The sequence below is a fragment of the Leptosomus discolor genome, chromosome 1 (genome assembly GCF_034619465.1).
Source record: "Leptosomus discolor isolate bLepDis1 chromosome 1, bLepDis1.hap2, whole genome shotgun sequence".
Lineage (NCBI taxonomy): Eukaryota > Metazoa > Chordata > Aves > Leptosomiformes > Leptosomidae > Leptosomus > Leptosomus discolor.
Genome location: NC_141391.1, coordinates 20,064,969 through 20,091,391, shown reverse-complemented (window position 1 = coordinate 20,091,391; position 26,423 = coordinate 20,064,969). Strand labels below are relative to the sequence as shown.

The window sequence follows — 26,423 nt, the reverse complement described above, 5'->3', positions numbered from 1 at the left end:
AAAGCAAAATTCCAATCTGTGGTAGCAAAATTTTAACCTTTTCCCTTCCTTTCTCCTCCATCCACAGACCTATCCCCTTTTGTTTTACTAGAGAAAGGAGTAGTGATTACAAAAGCCTGATTTTAAATAGTTCTGTGGAGGCACAAATCCTTTCGCAATCGATGGAGATACTGAATAGCAGACTAGAATTGACTTGTCCAACTGCATAGATAGTTATTGGTGTTACCAGTCTTCTCAGCACAATTCTGATTTCTTAAGCACGAGTTCATCCATCTAAACTGCTCAGAGTGCCTGTCAGATTTGAGTAAGCTGATATGCCATTGATAATTACAGTTAGCAATGGAAGTGTTTCAAAGGCAAGCAGCGAGTAGTTTTTTATTAGAAAGGATGTATCTCATGACCACTTTTCCTAGTTTACATTTTGGAAACCAAGTAAAGTAATTCCTTGAAGCCATTTCATGAAGTCATGTGTAAACTGAGTATGTTCTCAGGTCTGACTATGGGAGCATTCAGGAAGGAGTCTGCCTTTTTTAAAAGTGGAATTGCTCCTTTTATCTGCTATCCGACAATGTTTCTTGATTCATTAACGTAATTATTAACAGCCGGTGCAATCTAATAATTGGCTTCTTGAACCTCTAAAACAAATGTGTACACTGTGAGTTGACTACTTATGTGTATACTTCTGTAACGTTGACAATCAGATTCTGTTTCCAAGATTAGAAGCTGTTTGATGCCTTTCTTACCTCCAGGTGATAAATTGGGAAAGCACACTGCACATTCCCTCACAGATCAAGCTAAGCCCTGAGGCGACTGATCTCATCACAAAGCTCTGCTGTGCTGCTGAGGACAGGCTTGGAAGAAATGGAGCAGATGATATTAAGGCCCATTCTTTCTTTCACTCTATGGACTTCTCTACCGATATCCGTAGGCAGCCAGCTCCCTACGTTCCAAAGATCAGCCATCCGATGGACACTTCAAATTTTGATCCCGTTGAAGAGGAAGGTCCTTGGAACGACGCTAGTGGTGACAGCACCAGGACATGGGATCCACTAGCCTCTTCCAGCAGCAAACACACAGAACATGCTTTTTATGAGTTTACTTTCCGAAGGTTCTTCGATGACAATGGGTATCCGTTCAGGTATCCCAAACCTTCTGGAATGGAACTTGGCCAGTCTGAGAAATCTGATGTAGAAGACAAAGGTGTGGTGGATCAGACTGGAGCTTGTCAGCCTGTATATGTGTAAATTATTGTGTAGAGTACTCCAGATAAGACTAATCTCAAATCCAGTAGGGCCCTTGACTGATCCTTTAGGAGCTGATCCTGCAGGGCTTGTTCAGGTGTAACTTCAGCTGCGGCTGGAGGCATCCTGGGGAGTCAGAAGCTTGCAGGGCCAGGTCCTAAAGACGACACTCTTGAAAGTTCAGGTCAGTTTTACTGTAAATAACTTTGTTGATAACTACACTTGAAATCCTGGTCTGCACCAAAATCTGCCAGGCCAGCAGTCTGTCATTTTTAGGCCTATTTTTATTTGAGGTCAGCATCCCCCTACTCAGATTAACATTTACAGACTTCTGCAACTGTCAGCGTTATTTTTTAAATGAATAAAGAGCACTTATATTTTGTTTATAGCAGGGGTTTTTTTCCTACTAAATTATAGGGATTAACTTTGACAAATCATGCTGCTGTTCTTCTTTTCTACATTTTTATTTTATCCATAGCACTTATTTCACATTTAGGAAGATGCATAAAGCTGAAGAACATGTGATGAAAGGTCTCTGTGCAATAATATAAGAAAGAAAAAAAAAGAGGAAAAAAGAAAAAAAAAGAAAACTGCTCTCTAATTTTCTAAATTTACTGATGCCATTGTATTCACACCGTGATTTTTGTTTATTGTATGTATTTTCCACATTTCAAAATTGTGACATAACCTTAAAGCTGCTTTATTTCCTTCTGCTTATTGGAGTGTAATAGAAAGTGTGAGCAAGTGACAATTTGGGTGTGATTTCATTGTCTAGTGTGTGAAGAATGTTGCATGAGCAGTGTTTTTCTATTTGAAAAGGCCTTTTCTTGCCATTCACAGGCAGGTCCTGTGGATCCATTTTTACTAAGGGTCTAAAATTAGACCATTTTAAACCGCGTGTTGATAATGTATTGTGTGGATGGTTTCCTTTTATGATTGTATCCAATATTAATTTTGTAAAACAGGTTGCAAAGGTTGTAACTGAATAGTGATTTTGTGGTCTGATGTAATAAGCATTTTAGTAAACCTGTATCATCAGCAAACATGTTTCCCCACAAAGGATCAATAGCAAGACCGTTATTACAAAACCGATTTGTGGCAGCAGTCTAGATCAGACTTAGTGGTGCAACATGCAGCGCAGCGTCCGCTGTTCAGCACTGGCAGTAGTGCAGAGAGAGCACCAGTACTGACGGAGGTAGCTCAGCATCCAAAACAGACTGTCCCACGCCGTGCTCCTGCGACGCGTCGGGATCCGACGTGCAATGAGGCTGATGTGGAGTGCGTGCAGGTCCGCGGACATCTGTGGAACCTGGAGGTACGTGGCTTTTCCAGACATCAGATCCCTACACGTGAGTGGCTATGTATCTGTTTAGGATCCTAATGTTTTAGGCACTGACATCTGAAACTGTTGGCATTGTTCACAGGTCATTCTGTCCTCTTGTCTATAGGTAAAAGTGTTGCTGTGGTGGAGCACAATAGTCCTTCATTTCTGTCAAATTATAGGCATACTTAAAAATATCAGTTCTTAACTATGTTAAAATATGCATTTTTCTTACATGTATAAGTGAGAATTATTCAAGGTGATATCAGAATACTAAAGATAATTAAGCCATACATATTTGCATATATATTATATATATAACTAAATAAGTAAACACACACAAAAATCCTTAATTCAGATTAGTGTAACAGTCCTATTTAAAGTGATTGACATAATAACATTTGAGGAAAACACTCCTTTAATGTGTTTTTGCTTTATTTTTAGATCTGGAGCATCATTATTTTTTCCATATATTATTCCACATATTATTCCTTAATGTTTTAGCATATCCTATCCTATCCATTGTTTAGATATCTAAGCAACAACATATAAATTCATCAGCCTAAACTAAACAAAAATGATTGTGTATTTGTTTACATTTGTATGAAAGGAATGTTCTGAGGTATGCAGTGCTTGTGTTGTGACAGTTCATGTAAGATTCAGTATTACTGCTTTTTTATATAGTAATGCCATTTTTTGTTATTTACATCTATCTGACATTCTTTCATGTGGTAGGTTCTTTCTCAGGAACTCAATTTAACTGTTATTTATTGATATATCATTGCCTTTGAAAGCTTCTACTGGCACAATTTATTAAAAATCTGAATCAAAATCTAAAATGCATTATGTGTTCTTGGATAATTTCTGCTATTTTAAGGCAGAATATTTAATGGGGTTTGTTTTGTACTGTTAGTGCTGGGTTTGAGCTACAAAAATGAGATCCAAATCTCACCTCTCCTGCAGCATTTAGAATCACAGAATCATTTGATGTGGGATCTCTGCCCCACAATTTCTTCTGCCCTTCATGGCCCTTGAGAATAAGGGGGCAGGATTCATAGGTGGAACTGGCTTTGGTGTGACCAGGTCAGTAGATGGCATAAAATTCAGCAGTCCTTTTCTCTGCAGTGGTGGCTCTGCCAGGGCAACCACAACCAGTGTGCTCGCCCCCTCTGGCTGTTGCCTCTGAGGCATTTCTTAAATACAGGTAATTCACCTGCAAATACAGGGTCTTTGCAACTAAGCAAAACAAGAGAAACGAGCCCAGAAGGAAGCAGGTGCTTCCCCACCGAATATGTTACTCATTAAAATCTGTGCTGTGGGGAACAGAAGCCAACTCCCGTTTCACCTAAAGGAGAACTGATTTGAAAAACAAATCTTTTGAGCTTATCAGGTGCTGTCTCTAGAAGGCTCGTGTCCTTTGCAGACATTTCAGGGGTAAACAGAACCTTGGAGTAAATTTTATGAAATTTGGACAAGTAAACGAAGTGCCATATATTGGGACTGGCTCAAAGTATTCTTAGTTCTGCTGAACTTCCTGAAAAAACATCTCATACCTTCTGTAAAGAAGTTATATCAATTCAATGTTTGTATAAAAAAAAAATAGTCTCTTCCTTTAAAAAGACAAACAATAAAAAAACCTGATGCATTTATTCCTGACTAAAAGTAAGGAGTCTGTTAATTCTGAAATAGTGTTCTTGGTTAAGGCCATAGGTGATATTTGAGGTGTCACCTTAACTTCACAAACAAGGTTGGACCTGCTGCTGAATTTGGCAAGACAGGAATTTCATTCCTGGGTTTCAGCAAAGACAGGTGCACAGTAACACCACTTACTGTGTGTACAAAAGTATAAATAATTGCCTCAAAAATGTAAGTAATTGCTTTTTTCCAGAATGGAAACTTGATAATGTGAGGGTGCCAGTGGCACGGGAACCGAATGTGCCTCTGCAGCCTTTCATACCTGCGCTCCTCAGCGTGGCCAGATTTGCCAAGAAGCAGCAACAATTCTTGATAAGCAAATTATTCTTACTTGGATGCAAAAGAACTGGCAGTAGAAGTTACCACCAGGAACCTAGCTTGAATAACATGAAAGCTAAATGAGGGAGAGAAGCATTTGACTTTTAAATGGAAATGGAAGACCAAGGTTAACTATGCAGGAAGCAGGAGATAGCCTGGAACTTGATGGAAAATCAGTCTCGTAAGAAAATTCTGTTCTTTTCCCTGTAATTTTGGAGGTATGAAATAACTGCCTTAAAAGCTCTCCTAGAGAAACTGTAATGAGTTTAGAACATATAATTTGGTTCTATCCCAAAATGCAGAAACGCTGGCAGAAAATGGCAACTGTTACTAAAATTGTTATTGGAATTAAAAATATTAAATCTTTCCCACAGGAAATAATCTCAGGAATAGATAATGTAGAAATAGCAACCATTAAAACACACCAAAAAAAAGTGTAAAAATGTTTTTCCTGGCAAAGAAATCTGCTGCAGCAAGAACATGGAAGTTGTGCCTTCCTCTGTTTTCTGATCTGAGCAGTGAATGAGCAGTGAGCGGCCCTTGGTAAAAACGGAGTCCTGGGCTTGTTCTTCTCGAAATAAACTGAGGATCTGATCTGTAAAGCTTGGTCACCTTCTGCAAATGCAACAGTAGCTCTAAGCCCTGCAGAAGAAACTGGAGCCTGGTGACACGGACAATTGAAATGTAAATAAAGTGACCGAGGCCCTGACTTGTCTGCCCTGGTGGTTTGGAAGGTGCCTCTACTGCAGTCCCGTGAGATGAACAATACCTCTGCCAGCATCTGTTAGTTTTCAGATATGTGAAGAAAATGGGGCTCCATGAAGCAGGCCTTGTGTGATCTTTAAGTATTTCTTAAACTTCAGTGAGGCTCAAAATGTAGCAGGGTGTAAGGCACACCTCAGCTCCTACTTTTGGTCCTGGGATCCCCATGACCCAGCAAAGCCCCAGGCACTTGGGCCCCTTGGGTGTTGTAAGAAAAGGGGGAATTGGACGCATGAGGGGTACGTGTGGGCGAGGGGAAAGAGCTGATTGTGTTAGATCATGAGTGGGAGCCAGCAAAAAAGACTTTAAAGGTGGTCCAGCCTTGCTGCATGCTGCAGTTACCCCATGGGGGTACACGTGTTGAGAACATTTATGTCGGCTCCTCCTCTTTGTCTTTCTGACACTTTTTGGGAGCCCAGAGCACTCAATGCTCTCTTCAGAGAGTCCTGCTGGGCAGGAGGGAGCCTGAACACATGGTCACGTAGTGAGCCAGACCTGCAGCTTTGGGTCACGCTGTCCAGGGAAGAAAGAGGCTGCACTGCTGCCCAGCCCCCACACCGCCTCCATCCCTGGGCAGCTTTAAAGGAGAGCAGAGCAGAGCAATAGCTCGCTATAATGCTGCTGGTTTGTCCAGCCGTGCGCTGCACAGGAGCTCACCATGTGCCACAAGGTGCTTGCCACAGACGGTGTGTTTTTCCCCTAACCTCCTGACCGTGCATCTGAAGGCTGCATCCACTATCCCATAAATATGCTTGTTGTAAGTAATAGCTTTTCTTTTTTTTTCCCTACTTTTATGCTGTTGGGTAGCTACGGGTGGGTTTTTTTCTTTTCTTTTTTTCAGTGCAACAGCTGACTGCACAGCTCTGTTCCTTTCCAAAGGGAACACTGATAACTTTCTATGGCCAGAGGGGAAATTGGGCTAGAAAGGAGAAGGATCTGTGGGTCACTCAGTACCGTGGCAAGTCTGATGGGATGTCTTAGTAATACAAAGCCTGAAAATGAAATCACCACTCCTGAGGGCAGGATCTCAGCCTCTGGTTGGGGTAGCCTCATGGTCTGACGGGTTATTGTGCCTTTTTGACAATTGCTTTTCATAGCATTGGTCATTCTTGGCCTTAATAGCAACAGTAAGCCTGGCTCAATAACTGCCTGTGGCTTTCGTTGGTTTAATGACAACCTCAGAGTAGTTAATTTCACTAAAAAGATACCTGAACAATACAACCATCAAATGGGAAAGAAAGGAACACACATTTACTTTTTATTTTTCTAACTTTGCTACTGGGACCTTCTCACAAGTGCAAACGCCATTAGCACATTCTTACGAAAGGCTCAGTTGTCTAATACCTTGCAGGTACGTTCACCAGGTATTTTATGGTTTTAGCTCAACACTGGGGGACTAAGAGATTTTTTGGTTTGGTTTGGTTTTCTAGACATGAAATCTAACAGATAAGAAAGGTCAAAATTCAGGACTGATTTACAGGACAACAGCTTTAAAAGCATCTGCATAAAGTGTGGTTTAACCTGATCTTACGATGAAACTCCAACAGGAGTTTTTTTAAAAGGAGGAACTCGGTTGGAAACTGGGGAGATCACAGATACTGAAACCAAACAGGGAGTGACAGAAACAGCAGTGGGTACCAAGGCTGGCTTTACAGCTGCATTTGCTTTGGATGGGGCCAGGGGTGAATAAACAATAGGGCCATAGAAATGCTGGTTGGCCGGGACCTCTGGAGATCCGCAGTCTGATCTCCCACTCACCACAGGCCCACGGCCAGCACTGGGTCTGGCCAGGCAGCACTTTGTCCAGCAAAAGCCTCCGGGGATGGCACGTCCTCCCCCAAGCACGAGGGGGCTGAGGCTGAGCGGAGCAGGAGATGTCTGTCGCCAGCCAGTTCTGCTGCTCTCCAAGGCCTTCAGAGAAGCCTGGCAGGGGGGACTGTGTGGTTGTTGTTCTTCTTGGCATTGTGGCACTGCACAAAAGCCTCATATCATCATCGAGCATTGTACCATAGCTGTACGAATGTGTGGAGAGCCAGTGTCCAGCCAAAAGACCTTGAAAGAAAGTATGGCTAAAGAGCTACACAAAGGATTACGAAGCTGTTGAGATGTTGGTGCATGTATCATCTCAGCTGTCCCCAGCCTTTGCCTACCCCTGAACAGAGCTGTGCACAGCCAGAACACAAGTCTCACCTACAAGAGATCCTTTTCAGAAAATGTGCACCCCCAAAGCCATAGGTAAATGGGGTGACGGCCAGAGACCAGACACCATTTCACAGACAGAAGTGCCAGACAAATGGCAGAGCACTGGTAGGGCGGACGACGATCTGCTGTAAGCCTTGCGGGACACTCGTGGCATGTCATCAGGGGGAGTAATGCCTGTTCCGTATTCAACTTCTCAACGTATGCCTTGCCCGGCTGTGCAGCAGGACTGTAACACTGACACAAGTCAGCGCTCTGCCCCCCAAATGCTTAATAGAATCACCGTAGAATCATTCAGGTTGGAAAAGACCTTTGAGATCACCAAGTCCAACCATCAGCCCTACTCTACCAAGTACACCCTTAAACCATATCTCCAAACACCACATCTAAACGACCTTTAAACACTTTAAGGGATGGTGACTCAACCACCCCCTGGGCAGCCTATTCCAATGTCTGACAATCCTTCCAGTGAAAAAAATTTTTCCTAAGGTCTGGCCTAAACCTACTCTGGTGCAGCTTGAATCCGTTCCCTCTTGTTCTATCATTAATACCGGAGGAATTATCTAAATAGATGTATCTCCCAGAAGAAAGTCGTCTTTCCGTTCCCAGGGATCGGGTGGGGACAGGCCGTTTCCCTCAGGGAACTCTATTTGTGTCACTGAAGACCAAGTCACTGGGCAGAAAGAGGCGAATTCAAATCCATAGTGTTTTGTTTTTTTTTTTTCCCAAAGAAAACTCTTCTCATAGGAAAACATTGGTTTGACAAAATGGAAATATTTGGGGGGAACTTTCTGGTGCATTTACAATCATATTTCCAAAAAATTATGAAAATATTTTGTTTCCAAAAAAAATCAAAGCAAAAAATGTAATAAAAAGGCCAAGGGCTTCTATTGGATATAAAACATTATATTTAAAATTATAAGAATAAAAATGAACTGCTGTGACTAGGTAATTTTGATGTTTCCAAAACAGATTTTGGAAATATAATTTCTTGGAAATTTCCAACTGTGCTTCCAATTTGGACCTAAAGGACTTTTTTTTTAATGTTCTATTTCCCACATAAGAGGACCTGCCAATTTAAACTAGCTCTAAAAATAACAAAAGAGGTCAAACAAATCCAAGTAATACCTGGAATTAAAATGAACATAATTGACAACCTCATCTTGCATCTGATGTCATCAGTCTTCTTGCCCTCTTTTTAAATTTAATCCATATCCCAGCCAGGGCTGGGAATGGGGCTCATGGCAGAAACGGTACCGAGGCTGTGATACGCTGGGCCGGTGTCTGCACCAGCCTCGGTGGAGGGTGTCCCATGCTGGGGCGACAGTCCACTGCAGCGCAGTGGCAGCACCCTGCCTGACAGGGGGGTTAAGCCAAGCCTCTGGGCTTGCACCATAGCAGCCCACACCCGTGGTGGAGCCGATCGCTGGGAAGCATCACTTTGCAAAGGGCCAACATGAGACAAGCAAGAGCTCATTTACCCAGGCTCGTAGCTGAGGGATTTACATCGCTGTGCACACAGTTTGCTTTAGTTTATTGAAATGCTGTGGTTTGCTGGTTTGTAAGTATTTTTCTTTTATTATGATTCAGCTCAGGGTGATGGTGGTCACTGGAATCAGTGTCCTGAGCGGCTGCAGCAATGGAGGAACATTTTGTTATTGTTGTTTTCAGAATGAACTGTAGCCCAGATCTGCTTTGCAGCTTTCCCAATGGAAGGTAAAAGGCAACATAGGTGACAAGGCACAGTGATGTGAAAGCATTTCAGGGTTGTTTTAGGCATACTGACCTAAGGCCATGAGCAGACTGGAAGGAGTGAGCGTGTTGCAAGGGCATGACTTCTGTGCGGGCTATACCTGTTCTGACAGAAATGACCAGGGACCGATCACCGTGCCTGAAGCCAAGTGATACCAATGGGCTTGTGTCCACACTGACTGGGACTAGTGTCCCATCCCCCAGGGATGTTTTTCTGTCCCCACTATCTGGGACAGCCTAACACAGGGCCAGTGAGTAGCTGAGCAGAGCAGACGGTCACAGCCCAGGAGTTCTCGCTGTTACAGGAGGACACATTACGGAGGACACGCAGCCATCCACGGGTGATAGCCAAGCCCCTGTCTCCACTGTCACAGATGAGCGTGACACATGATGCCCGCAGGCAGCAGCGTTCTGGGGCTCCTCCATCCTTCCTACACCAACGGACGGTCACTATTTGACAGAGCGGCCTCCTGATGTTACTTGTCTAAAACAAAGCCCACTTAGTCATGGCAATCAAGAGCAATCCCTGCCACATGTAGCTCCCTAGCCAAAGCCAATTCCATATTACTAACAGTCTTGCACTTGGCCCTGGTAATTAATACAGTCACGACCTTGAAGCCTAATTACTCAAAGTGACAGGAAAATGAAGAACCTCAAGCAGGTTGGAGGCAACATTCTAGAGGCAGTCTGCTGAGCAGCTGTGACTGCAGCCCCTCTGTGCCTACAGTGCTTTACTCTTGTGTTTGGTCTCTACTAAATTTGGCCTACTTCAAAATCTCCTACACAGGGTCATAACTTTGTGGCAAGCTGCAAAATTATAATTGCTTGCTGTGGAGATCGCTGGGAGCAATTTTTAACAGCTGGTTCGGGAATCAGCTGATTTAATAAGTGGTTTTGCCAAAGCAGAGTAAACTGCTTCCAGCACATTCCTGCTTTGGTTCCTGCTCCACCTCAGCTGTAAGACACCTTGAGGTGACCTTACACTGCCCTAAGCAGCCTGGCCTGAATTCAGCATGGGAGGATGGACTAGAGACCTGCGGGGCCCCTTCCAACCCGGAAGAGTCTGCGGCTCTGGACCAAGGATGGCCAGGACCTGCTGGAGGCTCCCCTGGCCAAAGTGTGGAAGTATCAGCAGCAGAAAAAATAATCAGTAAATAAGATGGAAAACAGTTTATCAGGAAGGAAAAATCCTCTTTTCTAGCAGCTGAGAACCAGCAGGGAAAATGAAGCACAGCTGCACCCAGCGAGAAGAAGAAAATCTTGATGATTAGTGAGCATTGGAGTAACTTTGTGGTTCTGTGCTAAGGAAGAGCCGTGGTGTGGCACAGACAGGCCAGCCCCAGCGACAGCAGCTGGAGTTCAAGGGACAGGGAGGAAACTTTCCAAAACAGCTCGCAGATCTGTTTTTTTCCCCCTCTTTTCTAACACAATAAAATTCACTTTGCAGCTAAATGATTGAGTTAAATTAAATGGTTAACATCCTCACTCGTACAAAAAAACTTCCTCATCCCTTTATTATGAATATATGTTACTTTGCATTTCCTGAGTGTCAACACACATAATCAGGCTTGACTTACTTTTGCGAAATATCAATAAAATAACAGCTTCTACTGTCAGGCTTTGGCACAGTTCCCAGTTATTGAGCTACTTGAAACAACATTTGTCATTGCTAAAAACCATTTTTTTAACATGAAACAAGCCATAGAAGTTTAACTGCTGCCCTCTTTTGGGTAGGATAATTACTGCTCACACTGAATTATCTCAGCACTGGGACCACAGTGATGGAAATGATTTTGTACGCAGCATAATATTCTTTAATACCCCAAATTCCGCACGCTGTTTGTACCTTTCTTTACAATTAACAGTGGCTTGCTTATGAAGGAGTTCTGCAGTCAGTGATGGTTTCTGTGTCTCCTCATTCTTCTTCTAGAGTCCCTGTGGGCACTGAACAACTCCATGCTGCAGGGCACTGTGGATCACAAACTCATATTGTCAGCATGAGTTTTAATTGCCTACAGAATGCCAGGGAGAATAACGTGGGTTTATCCAGTCTCCGTAGCCTGATTTTCAGATGGCTTTCTCTTGCACTGGGAAGCCCAGGGTTAATATGTACTTATAGTAACATGAACATATTGTGCTTCTATTAAGATTCTTTCCCCTAGTGTCTGTACTTATTTTTAAAGCGAATAACAGTAGTTAAGTGATCACAAGGGGTATACCAGAATCTGTCGGAGCAGATACTGGTAAATGTCCCAAGACAAAAGCAATAGAAATGTAGAGGCAGAGAAGGATGTTTGAAGCCCAGTGAAAAGACATTAAAGAACACCTGTGCCTTTGCAAATCAGCTTCTAGTTTATTTTTAAATCCTGGGATATGTGTCAAAGGTGAAACATTTCCCTCTGAGTTCCTGAAGAGGGCATCTATAGCCGATCAGCCCCTGTGAGAAGAAGCAAGAGGCGGCCAGTATGGAATCAGTGGAGACTTTGGGGGAAAACGCCTGTCCCTGGGTGGCATGCTTCCCTTCCTCTTTCACAGGTTCAGAAAACGTGGTGTTGTGTGATCCCTTCAGTCTGCCTTTGACTCTGGCTTCACTTTTAACACTGAGGTTAAGCAGAGGAGGTGTAAAGGCTTGTCACTAGCATTATTTTCCCTTCCCCATCACAGCTCTCCCTAACAGGCTCTTGAGCAGTGGGTTAAAAAATGACTCTCACATGTCATATCTTTGAAAGGAGCTGAAACCCAGTTACTAAAAAGTGCATCTGATTTCTTAGTTGCCTCTTGCCTCATTTAGACAGCTCTGGCCACTCTCAGGTTGCTGTACAGCTGCCACAAAAGCCCCCCCCCTAAGTCCAAATCACATGAGGTCCCTGAATTCATGGGACAAAGGCGCTCAAACATCAAACCTTGACCCACTCCTTACAAGGTGCTGAGGGCCCTTCTTCAAGCTGATACCAGGTTGGCATAAAATGGGATTCTCAACCTAGACAAGGGAGTGCTTACCTGACTATCAGCATCCGTTTTGTTAGATGTGTTCTGTGTATCTCTAAGGCAGAGGGTGGCTAACTGTATCTTGCTCATTATGTTGCTGGAGTGGGGTGCAGGGTGAAGTTTCTGCTTCAGAGCAAGATTTTTCAGTTTCTTTCTTCTATATCTGAAGACAGATGCTACTGTGTAACATATACAAATTTATATAGGTTTCTTGCAAGAGATTTTTTGGTAATTGCATGTGGTTATCTTTTAAAAGAGAGTCTTATTAACTAGAAATAGAGTTGGTCCCTCTTAATATCACTATTTATACAAAATAAAACATCTTTAACATGTGAAATCAAGAGGGCTCCATGACACGACAGCCAGTGGTCTGGTGAGATGGACTGTCACAAGACAGGTAAGAGAAATTTCTGGTTCCAGGAGAGGCAGAGGTCCAACATGAGTCCCTCTCCCACCTCCAGCCAGTGGCCTACTGACTGTGCACTAAGTGAAAGCAGCTTCCTATTTTTTTCACAGGTGAGAAAGCTGGGCTTTGAATGACTACTGCCCACGAACAGATGCAGATCTCTGGCCGAAGGTACCAAATGGGTGACACAAGTGTTGGGTTTTTTCTCTGTAACAGACTTGGGTGTCCCAGGTGGCTCCATCAACAAAGGTTTGTATTTATTATAAGCCTCCAATAAAATATCCAGCTTGCCCTAAGAATTATTTATGGGACCTGGCTGTGTAATTTAAGGCAATAGAGAATAAGTGACACCACAAGTTCAGGCACTGATGTCCCTTTTGTTGATCTGCACTCAGCGATCTTTAAGGCTGAGGTCTGGGTGTCCTCAGCAACCACTGATGCTAATGAGAGCTAAGAGTACCTCATGATCTCACTAGATTAAGCACTAACCTCAATAACTGCTGATCTAAACGCTCCCACTCCAAGGAGAGGAAAAATGCTCTGGAAATTTAATTTAATGTCTCAGGATGGGCGTCCTGCATGGGCCTCATCCCCGCCACTGGACCGTCTCCTCACAGAATGCCTCAGCCACTGCCTTTGAGGGACTTGCTGATACAGTGCTAAAATCCTATGCTAAATCTGACCGCTTTAGGCATCATCCAGTTGTCACATAACTACAACAAAGTTAAGTATGTGAAGAATTTATGTTCATGCTGTTTATCACCTCACGAACTGGGCAGAGAGGGCTCGGCAGTTAGTCATTGTTGAGCCTAAGAGTAATCACGTCCCACAGGCTTGATACATTGGAAAACTACTTTGTAGCATAAACCATAATGATAATAATTCCCGGACCCTGTAACAGACACAAGCCAACCATGAGGCGGTAAGGCGCACGCAAGCTGCGGTTGGTAGGGGCCATCTTGTGGTAAGACGCTTGTATAGTCATTTTAAAATGGTCCATAAGGAGATGCTGTTAGGTTAAAAAGAATAATTTGAGCCTCCCCCGACCTTTCTGTGTTCCTGGTAGTATTTCAGGAACCCAGAAATGAAGATGACTGTGTGATTGCTGTCTCCAGTAAAGGCAGACTGGGCAAGGGCCTGCAGACATGGCCGAGTAACAGTCAGGCCCCAGCGACAGGCCGAGCTGGACTGCAAAGAAAAATGGATTTTATCTTTTTCAGTTAAACGTCAGAAACTTCTCAGTTTTAAATTTAATTGCCTGGCAGTTTTAAAAATGGTGTCCAAGAATATTTTTAAAAATAAATACCATAGTTCTGACAACTCCACAGAAATGCTAAAACAAAACCAGAATGTATATGTGAAATGCAGGCTGCCGCAGTGAGGGTCATCATCTTCATGCTGGAGCAGGGTATCGCAGGCTCTTCATATCAAGGAAGTGAAAATATTGGTGTCAGACCTGAACAACCTTTGAAACTGCAATGGAGATTCTCCACTGCTGCGTATTTTGGCCAAAGCACGATGACACGTGCAGCTTGGCTTCCTTTGAAGCTGAACCAAGGTAACTCTCACCTCAATAGGTGCTTAGAACAAAGTGATGCTGTTTTGTAAACAGCAGCAAACTGGTTGTCTTATGGAATTTTCCAAATATTAAAAAACATAAACAAAAAACTTCTCTTTTGCCTTTTGCTAATAAAGGCTTGAAGTTGAATTATATTGTGTATCACACTAATATATGGTTCTCACTGTTGCCTAGGCTGGATCATTACATACAGCTTAATTAATATTGATGTCTAACAAGTGGCATTTACATATCTGATTTTTAATACTCGGTTTTCAGAAAAGTATTCATTCACAGAGTTGACTACAAGGTAACCCTCTGCTTCAAATATCTGGCCACAGCAAAATATTTAAAGATTAGTTCCAGTACAAAAAAAGAAGGAAAAAGACATCCGGAAAGCGCATCTTACCTTCATGCCAGGAAACCGGATCAATCACTGCATTACTCTGGGGACTACTATTGCTTGATGAGTCAGCCCTACCCTGCTCTTTCCCAGTTTGGACCCCAGTTTAGGGATGATTGTCCCCAGTCAACTCCCTTCCCATCTGTGGTCATTTAACAGTTAGGGCAGACTGATATTGGGGAACGGCTCCCTTGCAGCAGGTGAGGAGTGTGCACAGGAGCATTGCTCAGCTCAGAGAGGAGGAGACAATTTCCCTTTTGCCTTTAGTTGTGCTAGAATGGCTGTTCTGACTCCCTCCACCATTGCAAACATATAGCACCCTGGGAGTAAGTGCAACAATGCCTTACACGGAAAGAAAACAGGAGGAAAGGAAGGATGGGATTCAAACACAGGCAGCTGGTGTTCTCTTAGGCGGCTTCAGGTAGTCCATGGACAAGTTCACTAGCAGTGTCTGGATATGGTCCTGAGTAAAACAGATCATGGAGGCTGAACTGTGATGTGGTTTCTGGAAGAGATTTCTCTAGTTGAGGATGTGGTTGATCAGCTGGGAAGCTTGCATGGCTGCTACCAGCACGGGAGGGAGCATTTTGTGAAAACTGCTTCATGAATAGGGAAAAGGTGGATCCCACCTCTCCCTGAACAGTTATAGCATTTCATGAGAAGCTGCCTCCAGCAATGACAGCTGTTGAAGGGATCCTTCCAGTCCTTGTGCTCCATTCTGCCTCTCCCTATTGCTCTTGCCGTTTCACAGCATTATAAGCGCAGCTGCCATCTCTCTGAACACCCTCTGTGAGAGCGGTGGCCAGTCCCATTTCATGAGCACTATCTTCACCAAAACATTTGGAATAGAGAAACTAGATGCACTCCCTCTAAATAAGGGTGGGTTTAGTTGCAGCAGCAGCTGAAAAAAATGAAATTGCTTATTCTCAAACAAAAGTTAATGCAGCTGCTGTTGTTATTGCAAGATTTCGACAATACTGAGAAAAGATGACTGATACACATAGCTATGTTGGAGTTGATACATTGGCCTCCAGTGCATTTCCTACCAATTTGGTAATAACCACTTCCTGGCTAATAAACACAGCCCCAGAATTTATTTACCTTAATCACCTTGGCCTTCCGCTTCAGAGTTCATCCTGCCCAAAACAATGCTATTGCATTTCTTTTTTTTTTTTTTTTGACACATCCTAATGTCAGAGCTACAGCTAGCAAGGGAACAGGATGGAGGACATTCCACTGCTGGATCACAGAGAAGGGAGCTACTGCTTGTGGCATTGCCTGTTGCCTGAACTGTTGAAATGTTCATGTGTTGGATCCTACAGACCTGCTATTGCCTGTCGTGATGTGTTTCTTCCCATTTTTCAGCATATTAGCACTGATGATACGCCTTTTACTAAGATTACTCTGTATGAGTTAGCCCTAAATGCAGCTGCTGACAGTGTGTTATACCTATGATAGCAAATAAAATAAGTTCTGTATTAACATCTTTGAAGAATGGAGAGGGTCGAAACAGTGGCAATAGAACAAAGCAAACAAACACGGCCATAATCTGACTCCTGTCACACTTATTGTCCCAACATCCTGACAGAAAACCTCCTCCAGCATTTTTTTCAACGTGTTAAGTCCTTTGAATACCCAACAGAAACAAACCAAACCTAACTCAGCGTAATACCTTCGTGTTACACATGTGGCATTTCTCCCTCCTGTATCCATACCAAAACCCATGTTTGGATGATACCATTTTCTCTCTTTAAGACAAGGTAAAGGACAAATTTTAGTCAGTATTTCTGCACAGAAAATGGTGCTTCCAAGCTTCAAAAACATCTGACCCCCTGCATTTTTCTGTGACACCCTGAAAACTTGACCCCTCTAGCCTCTTGAACAACTGGAGTCTGAGGGAAACCATCCTTTGAGTAAATCATCAATAATACTATCTTTGAGGCTGAAAGGAAACTGTTTACCTCAATAGTTCTAGTCATTTAGGCGGACTGTTTACTCTGATGCTTGCTTTCAAATGACACATTATCTAGAATTACTGAAAAATGTGCTGGCAGATGCTACAGCTAAGAACAATGTGAAGCAATCAGTCATTTGCACAGGGAAAAAATCTGCTTATGAAGATGAGAAATACAACAGATAATCTCTATTTTCTTAAATTAATATCCTAATTGGGAATATTTTCCTGATGGCAAATTATCAATAAATTATCCATTTGCTTTTTAAATTAAAATTTTAAAACAAACTGTCAGAGTGTTTACAAATGATGTGCAGAGATTCATTGTAAATTAGGATTTCTGCTTTCATTTCTCCAAAGCAGGACCCTTACCTACGATTTTTGATTGTACAGAACAATTACCCTCAATATTTAAATTTTTCATCGGTTGTTTGCTTACCATGTTGGGGGTTTTTTATTATTAAGGGTCAAGCTGCCTTTAAACTTGGTAATGTTTCATATATTAAATATAAACATGGTAATTTTTCATATATTAGATAATAAAGCATGCTTCTAAGTGTAATGCCCCCCAAATCCCCAATCCAACCCCTGAGGAGTCAATGCTGTCAATTCCATGGTATTTGGGGAACAAATTTTCAAAATGTGTAATGCACAAAACTTATCTCCGTTATAAGATTGTTACCGTTCTTTCCTCAAACAGTAACATTTTGGGCGGCAGGCTAGGCTACTTAATTAGGCTGCTGGGATGCCAAAGCCGTGATTTGACATTCAGCATCTGCACCTTATGAATACCTGCTTGGTGCTTGCTCTCTTTCCTTGTGGCATTGGCTTTTCAGCCCCATGTCACCCTCTTCCCAGGACCCTCTTTGTGTGACCAGGACTCTGAAGATTGGGGAATGAATTTTGCTGAAAAATAAACCAACAGAAATGCTTGATTTTGTTGTTGTTGTTCAGAAATTTTCCCCCAGCATGGGTCACTGCGCAGCCTCACAAATGCTTGTGCCAGAACAGTGCAGGATGCAGCAGAGAAGCAATGACAGGATCAAACCGTTGCTTGTTGGCTTTGTGTAGGTGAGGATTACACAGCTAATGGCAAATCCCCTGAAGCTGGGCTTGGCAGTGCTGCTGCTCCCCACCGCTCCTACGATGCCCCCTCGGTTGTGCTGGCATAATTGTGCAACTGGGCAGCAAATGTAGCACAGAGAGCTTAGGCCAAAAAATAACCCACCAAAACAGCGGCTGCTAATTTTGGTTGGGTTGATTTTCTGAACCACTTCAGTGCAAGGTGACACGGAGAGTTGTGCTGGCATGGAGAAAGGAACTGGGGGACGCTGGGAGGATGGGTCAGGACAGGCAGGGTGGGGGCGGCCTGAAGTCTCCCTCTTGCTGAAAAACATCAGTGTAACTGTAATGAGACTAGCTCTGTCACTGCAGGAAAATTCATGAGTACAGTCTGGCCTGTCATGAGTCATCATTCTCATGTCTTTCTTTTGGAACAGATCACACGTTGATGTCAGGTCATCAGCTTTCACCTCTGATCCTACCCTGTGCACAGGCTTCCGGAGGAATTATGCCTGGAATAGGTCCTGAGGTTTTGCGCATATGAGACCAGCGGCTCACCAAGAAAAAAGATCGTTTCACAAATCAAACATTAAGATTTTCTTTATTCACAAAAAGTTTGCAAGCAAACAGCAATTTTAACAGACCTAGTTTGGGAAGCTGTGTTTGCAGCAATTTTTGGCTGTTTACTACAAATGTTCCTTTGAGAAGTCAATGCTCAAGGCTGCTTATCTAAGAGATATGATGACTTATACCATAGTGTAATATTTCAATTTCTGAGTGGCTGACTAAATTATTGCTGGGCCATCTTGTCTAGCCCGTGCTTTTGCCAAGAAACGTTGGATCAGACAATCCTTGAGGTCCCTTCCAACCTGGTAGTCTATGATTCTATGATTCTAGTATGTATTTGCTTTTCTGGTTGATACAAATGTAATCACAAAATAAAACTTCTCTGTGATTAAATAAATCAAAGCCTTTATCTGAAGAAACAAATGTAACTTACTTCATCTGAATTTATCTGAATAATCGTGTGAATGTAACTTCACTGACAACATTATACACAGACAACTAATAAAATCATTGTTGAAATACTTTTTAATATGCATTCCTTTAATACTCTGCTAATTGGGAAAGTGGACAGGGAAGTCACAACATCATAAAGCTGTGATGGCCTCGAGGAGGTAAAGCACATTCTAACGGTGCCTTGGCTTGTAAAATCTTCATAGCCATACTGCTCAAAGCACTTGCCTTTAACCCCAGCCATTATGTGGATGTACCTCCTAAATCTGCTGTACTGCTAAAGGTTAAGGGGTTGGCCATGACTGTACCTCCTTTGTAAAATAACTCCAGGTTGGAACTTGAAAAGCATCGACCAATAAAACTTTTATATGTGTCTGACAAATTTCTTGAAATAATGCTTAAAGAGAGAATGCAAAAATGCCTAGAACGTACTAAGATGCGATGCTAACGTTTAACTAGCATGCTTTCTCTACAAGACAATCATGTTCCAGCAATCTCGTAGCGTTACTTAAAAATTGTGATAAAATGACGGAAAAGTGAGAAACAATTTATATTTATTTAGTCTTTCAGGAGACTGTTTAAGAAATTAAGTGGCCCTCAAATGAGAATTCAAATAATATGATAAGAAGGACCTGGTTAAAAATACAAAAACCTGAAAGAGATTTATGCTGTAACTGATAAAAATTAAGAACAGGTGCTTCAAGGTTGTGTATTAATTCCATTATTGTTTAACATATTACCATCTGGAAGGGGAAATATTAGATAAAAAGTCTGCAGATTGTACAATTAAATTAATTATTTTAAAAAACCAGGTGCAGGCCATGGTACTTAAGAGTGATTTAATAAGAACATATGAATGGACAACAGATATCAAATGAAAATTCAATAGTGACAAATACAATATAATAAACACTGGAGACAAAAATGTAAACTATCCATACACCTTCAAAGGGTCTAAATTTGATCAGCTCGAGAAGAGCACCTCTGCATGAACACAGGCAGCTTATTGAATACCTCAGGTAAACAGGCCGCTTAGCCATGACAGCACGTAAAATGTTACAATGGTCAGGGAATATATAATAATATTAAACAAATTTGCAGAATGACTTCATGTGGCGCCTTTCATCCAGTTCCACATCCTCTCTCAAATTTTTCATTTTTGATGGAGGTGAAAAGAGCAAAATGAGAGGGGGCACTTCTGAGGGAGTCTACATGCTGCACTAATAACAGGAAATGTATTTGCACATGGAGTTTGATATTGCACATTTCTAAGCCAGTTTCTGAGGACAAAAATTTAAGAAACACAAAAGGATTGACTATGTGCAAGGATAGAAAAAGTTCACAAGTGCTGTTGTATATTTCTACACCCAAAAGATAATACTAAACTGTCTCCTGTCTTTGGAAAGGATAGCTTATTCCAGGTCTATCTTCAGCCGTTAAAGATGGGGATGGCACACACTGAGGACACGTGAGTCCAAATCTGCCAATCGTTCATCTACTTCCACCTTCCTCTTCGGCATTTCATTCTCATCACCTACAGATATAAGGTACAGTATTAGATCTATATAAGGTGTAATCCAGAATGGGAATGCTTATGTACCTACGCATTTATTTTGAAGAACTAAAAAAACTACAGAGTCAAATCATTATTCTATTCCAGATTAAATTTTCTGGTGTCCAAAAAAATGTTCTTCCGTTGTCCCATAGAAAATTATTAGTTACACTAGAGATGCTTAAGATTGTTACAACGGAAACTATAGGAGGGAAAAGTAGAATGGATTGTATTGGAAAGAAAATGGGAGGAGAGGATCTTGACTGAAAGCTTCTAGCATCATAAAGAGCAACCCATTAATAACTTTCCTCCCATTTTCTTGTCAGCGGCATCTTACAGTAGCCATGAAGCAGGTCTAGTGTCTCAGAAGTGGAGTAAGCCTACCTTAGCTGGACCAATCAAAAGGCTGGACAGCACCTGCAATATAAATGGTAAGCAAGCAGTAGCAATCACCCAGGACTGTTTGGCAACTTCCAGAGGGAAACCTCTGACTGGAATAAGGTGAGATATCTATGGAAAGAACTGTGATCTTGCAATAGCTCCCTGGAAAACCAGAGAGAAGGTGGCAGACTTCCACCAGCCTCCCAGAACTAGAACACTAAGTCCGGGGGACCAAAGAAAAACTTAACCTAGGAAAAACAGCTTGAAAAATCCAGCCCCTAGTTCCACCATGCTGACATACCAGAGGTAGAGCGGCAGTAAAAGGACTTGCTGAACCATTTCTTCAGCTAAAGCCACAGAGTTGGCCACCGAAGTACCCACTTGCTACCCTGCCAGACCTTAAATCAGAGAAGCAAAGCAAGATCAGGGCTCTCAGCTGCTGGTGGAGGGGCTGGCTAGGCGGGGGTGTGTCTCAGAGAGCTCCCACTAGGAAGGGCTGGGTAAAGAAATGCAAGTTGGGTACATAAATGGGATGGGGGTATAACTTTGGAAAGAGTGGTTAATCTCAAAATTTTTATACAGCTGCTTGAGACTTCCAAGGCCCTCCTACAAGATGGAGAATAATGGAATTCCTGTTACAAATTTATTAGAAGGATTAGGAACTTCTCTATAGTTGTTTATATGAATTGCCCTACGCAGAGCTGATTCTAGCACTAAGACAATCTGCAGTGAAGTCCCTCAGGGGCTGCTGCTGAAAAATAGAGATGGTTTTTCTGCCACATGGACCACATTGCAAAGGGGCACATCGAAGGGTGGAAAGCCTATAAATAGACCCAATTTTAATACTTTTACAAATAGCTTGAGAAGAAAAAGTAGAGCATGTTAATGAACTCTGCAAATAGTATTCAGGCATATTCTGTAAAAGATTATTAAAAGTCCTGTAAAAGGAAAAACTAAATTACTTTGATGCACAGAATAATAGAAATGGCATGAAGTTTTTTACTCTAAGACTTCTGGGATTAACACTCTAAAATTCCTGCTGTAACGTATGTATGTGTATCAGGTGATTTGGGGACAACTAAGCCACTAAAAGGATGCAGATGTGAAACCAGTGGAGGCAATTTTACAACCTTGGTCTATGCCTTTCCAACAGAGCTGCAGAAAAAGCAATTCCCTTGTAAAACATAGTCTGGAGTATCACCATTCTGGTGGCCATTTTTTGAGATAAATCAATTTATGTTAGAACAGGAGAAGCACTATTTATGGGAAGAAACTTATTTATGGGAAGAAACTTATTTATGGGAAGAAACTTATTTATGGGAAGAAAACTCTTCTAATTCTATACGAACTCACGCAATGAACAATAAGGGCAACACAACTTTCTAAATACACTTAGAATCATAGAATCATCATAGAATGGTTTGGGTTGGAAGGGACCTCCAAGATCATCTAGTTCCAAGACGCCTGCCATGGCAGTGACACCTCCCACTAGACCAGGTTGCTCAAGGCTCCGTCCAGCCTGGCCTCGAACACTGCCAGGGAGGGAGTATCCACAGCTTCCTTAGGCAACCTGCTCCAGTGTCTCATCACCCTCAGGTGAAAAACTCCTTCCTTATATCTAGTTTAAACCTGTCCTCTCCCAGCTTTCAACCATTACCCCCTCATCCTATCACTAGACTTCCTGATAAAAAGTCCCTCCCCAGCCTTCTTGTAGGCCCCTTCAGGTACTGGAAGGCCACTGTAAGGTCTCCCCGGAGCCTTCTCTTCTCCAGGCTGAACAAGCCCAACTCTCTCAGCCTGTCCTCGTAGGAAAGGTGTTCCAACCCTCTGACCATCTTGGTAGCCCTCCTCTGGACTCACTCCAACAGCTCCACGTCTTTCTTGTGTTGGGGGCTCCAGAGCTGGACCCAGTCCTCCAGGTGGGGTCTCACAAGGGCAGAGTAGAGGGGCAGAATCACCTCCCCTGACCTTTTGATGCATCCCAGGATATGGTTGGCTTTTTGGGCTGCAAGCGCACGCTGTTGGCTCATGTTCCTCTCATCATCCATCAATAAACATGAGGAAGGAAGAAAATCTAACTGGGATAAAGAACAATATCTATTCCTGTGCCAGCAAGATAGCAGCAAGTAGAGTGAAAGTAATAAGCTGGAAGTCATAAGGATTTACAACTCTCAAAAGTCAACAGCTGTTCAGTAAGAGATGTGAGGACAAGAAGCTTAACTCACCTTAGACACTACTAGCTTATGCATGGCTGCACATGACTGCAATGTGAGAGGCTTAAACTTAGAACTGTAAGGCACTTCTGATTTATTATCTCACAGATCATATACAATATTTTTTTCCTGGTTGACTTAATTAGGCTGTCATAGATCTGGTCATACCAACTATCCAGATGGACTACTTTAATCACTTGTAAGGCTAGCAAATGTTTGGATTATCTGGTACAGCTGGAGCTGCTAAAGGATCTTTCTAATGTCTCAACACACCAGGAAAATTACAACGTTTTTCAATAAAACAGTCAAATCCACCTCAGACTAACATAAGAGAGTTCATTTCTAACAGTGCAGCGTTGCCGTGTGGTACAGGAGCCAGTAGCGAGGTGCAAAACAGAGGCAAGACTTCCATTGGTTCAAAACCACAGTGAGTGGTTATCCACTCTGGAAACGTGGCAGGTAAGAGTGATGCCCACAGTTCATACTAACTTGGAATCTCCTTCTGAGGCACACTGTTATGTTCCATCCATACAACTCAAGGAAAGGGAGAAAGAAGTCCTTAGAAAATCCTAGTTCATTCTGGGACTGCCAAAGCCAAAAAATCTCCTCATCCTTAGGATCAGTTCGGGTAAGCACTGTACTCCGCCATTTGGTTTCCAGGGAGCTTGTCCAAGCTATAGACCCAAGCTGAAGCAGCAGATCGGTTCTGTGTGATGACCACTCTGTTTGTGTACCCCCAGCTATTAGAGGATCTGGTGTGGCAGTCGCTTTCTACTGCTTGCCTCTTCTGTATATGGAACAGAAGTACAGAGAAACTAAACGAGTCCTGTTGCATATTCCTGCTGTGACTTCAGAAATTAACCACCTTTAGACAGCCTATGTCCAACTAACTACTGGACCTTTCCCTATTGTAATTGATTTCTTTACATAGCACACACCTATGGCAATTGTACAGAGGACAGGTCAGCTGAGTTATTAGCTTGCCTTCCCCCGACTGCCTTCAAAATAGGAAATGGATAGATGATGAACCAACTTGCGAGTTGGTCACAGAAAAGTGCAGGGGTCGTACTTCATGGTATTTCTGCAGCCAGGAGGAAAACTTTCTGGCAAAAGTTCTCAGCTTGTGTCAGAGCTGCTTAAGGGAAAAACTCCAAAGTAGTATAGCAGCGTTCCCAAATACTGCAAGTAAAACAAGTCCACGCATGCATGCGTGTGTGTTTTAAGTTGCAAAGGCTTCCTTGGCACCTTCTTCTGTGAGCTAGCACAGATGTTTCACCTGTCAGCTCCTCCAACCCCCACCCTTTTGTACCTACATAACACACAGAGCGAGTCAGACATCCAGATTAGGCCCATGAATTCCCTTAGTGCTAAGATGGTAAGTCTTACCTAAGAGTCTTGCTGAGGACTTCTACTTAGGTGCTCACTTTTTATGCTGGACCAATGAGAACTTGGCTGTGACTTGTAAGCCACCTCCTAAGCAAATGGCCTTGGCAATAAACTACTAGGAGTAGGAAGCCCTTTGCAGGCATCTTTAGAGAAGGGTCAGAACAGAATGATTTCAGAGGATAGACTAAAGCATCAGTACTGTAGCCTACACTAATCAAAAGAATGACTTAATCTTGAGAGGATGACACTTACATGAAACAAGTAAGTGTCTAGGGACAGTAGCCTAAAATACACCGATGCCACAATGATCCCTTTTGGGTTGGCAGGTTTGCCTTCACAACAGTCTTGAGATGAAAGAGGTAGTAAGCTGGCAATCTGAGTTGGCATTCTGTGTGCTTGGATGTAGATATCTGCTGCATGAAGATTTTTAAGTGTTTGTTACAGACAAGATGAAACAGGCTAGTTTAAGCTATCATCCTACCATTTAGTATACCAGTAAAGTATTCCCAAATAACCCAGAAGACCACGGTAGAGGAAGCACAGAGGCTGTGTGAAGGAAAGCATACATGTTTTCCAAATACTTAGTTTAAGTTATTGCTGATAAACTTCCAAGTGTGAATCATAAACAACACATTCTGGTCAACCAGTCATAAATCCTAAAGATAACTCTGAAGATCAAAATAGCTAAACTTAGCGACTGTTATGTTCAGCTCCCCCTTTCTTGTACACTGAAGTGCTAACTGACACAGTGGTAGCTAGACAAGCAGAGCCAGGAAGAAATGGAACATAAGCAGATACAAAAACAAACACAGCAGGTTTCCTGTAAAGCAATTCACTCGTTTTAAACAATGCTTAAACACTTACTGTTATAGCTTCAAATACAGGAATACGTGTCACAAGATGCCACAAGTCTAGATCTAGTAACTGTCTGCCTAGCCTACATTTTTTTTCTTCTACTGACATTTTGCCTCTCAGTCTCAATCATATCTACCCCAATGTAACGGCCTGCTTGTGAAAAGCCAGGTTGAGAGGTGCATGCCTCAATTCTTAGGCAGAATATTGGTTTAATAAATACTGAGTGTGACTCAGTCATCTCGTGTCTGACATCCTCCTGAATTCCCCTTCTGCAGGCTGCTGTTGTGGCAACTTGACTGCCGCTCTGGGTGTGCTGTGGCTGCTTCTGGCCACGTTCACTGCCCTGATATTGTCACAGGTACTGCACACACACAACTGCACAGCACCCCAATTCTCCATAACTGCATTCTTATCTCCTATATCTCTGTCTGTGTATCGGTGGTTGCTATGGTTTGTACCTTCCTTCCAGTAAGAACCAGTCTTACAATGTGGAGGTGGATCACTGAAATACCTAATATTTTACCTCTTCCCAGTTAACCTCACGACACATTCTGTTCCTAGTCAAACTCCATTCTTAACAAAACCGAGCACTTGAAATGGATTGAATGACTAATCTAGCTTTGCAACATTGCATACTGCTGCTTTTTAAGAACTAAACTGAAGAGCCAATGTCTACTTCAGAGTGTGAACAACCTGAAGTAACTCTTCTTCAGATACCAAATAAGTTTATTTTTAGTTATTCCAATGAAGCTCTCGCTGTCTTTACTTGCAGTTGTAGATCTTCAGTGCTGCTGAAAATCAAGTCAAGACCCATAAAATAAGACACACAGCAAAAATACGAAGCCTGGCTTAAGCCCCTCACCAGAGCAATGCAAGAATGGGCAGGCAAAGACAGGTACTTTCCCAGAACTCCCAGAATCTGCTTAATCATTTTCATTCACGTTGCACTTCCTCAATAAGAAAGGTAAGGTTCATACTACAGACAAGCTGCTTCTCTCACAGACCTCTGATTTAGAGCTGGATCTTAATTTATTAATGAAAAATACTTTGGGGAATAACAGGAAGACTACCATTCCCTGTGTCCTCAAGGAAAGCAGGAGTAAGGGAGAAATGGATGTTGATTGCAGAGATTTCAGCCAGAAGCAAAAGCTGTAAGGGGCCGGGGCATGCTCTGGAGGATGAGACATGTGCAGTCCAGTCACGCATGAGAGCTGTAAGGCAAAGGATTGTTCTGAGATCCTCCATGAACATTAAGATGAATTGTCATTAAGAAGGGAAATTCACAGGCTACATTTGCTTTATCAAATCAAGTATGTATAAACCTTCTCAGTTTATTAGTTCAAATGTGGCCAAACACAAA

General features: G+C 42.5%; 1 protein-coding gene across 2 annotated transcripts in view; it reads left to right on the top strand.

Annotated features, from left to right (window-relative positions):
- The window catches only part of LATS2 (large tumor suppressor kinase 2), a 47,026-nt gene extending 43,631 nt beyond the window's left edge, over positions 1-3,395 (top strand). For both annotated transcript variants that reach the window (XM_086476168.1, XM_009957970.2), the window contains one exon: positions 750-3,395. In XM_086476168.1, the coding sequence (XP_086332294.1) occupies positions 750-1,244 (495 nt within the window). In that variant the 3' untranslated portion in view covers positions 1,245-3,395. The remainder of the gene's footprint in view (positions 1-749) is intronic.
- Positions 3,396-26,423: the final 23,028 nt, after the last annotated feature.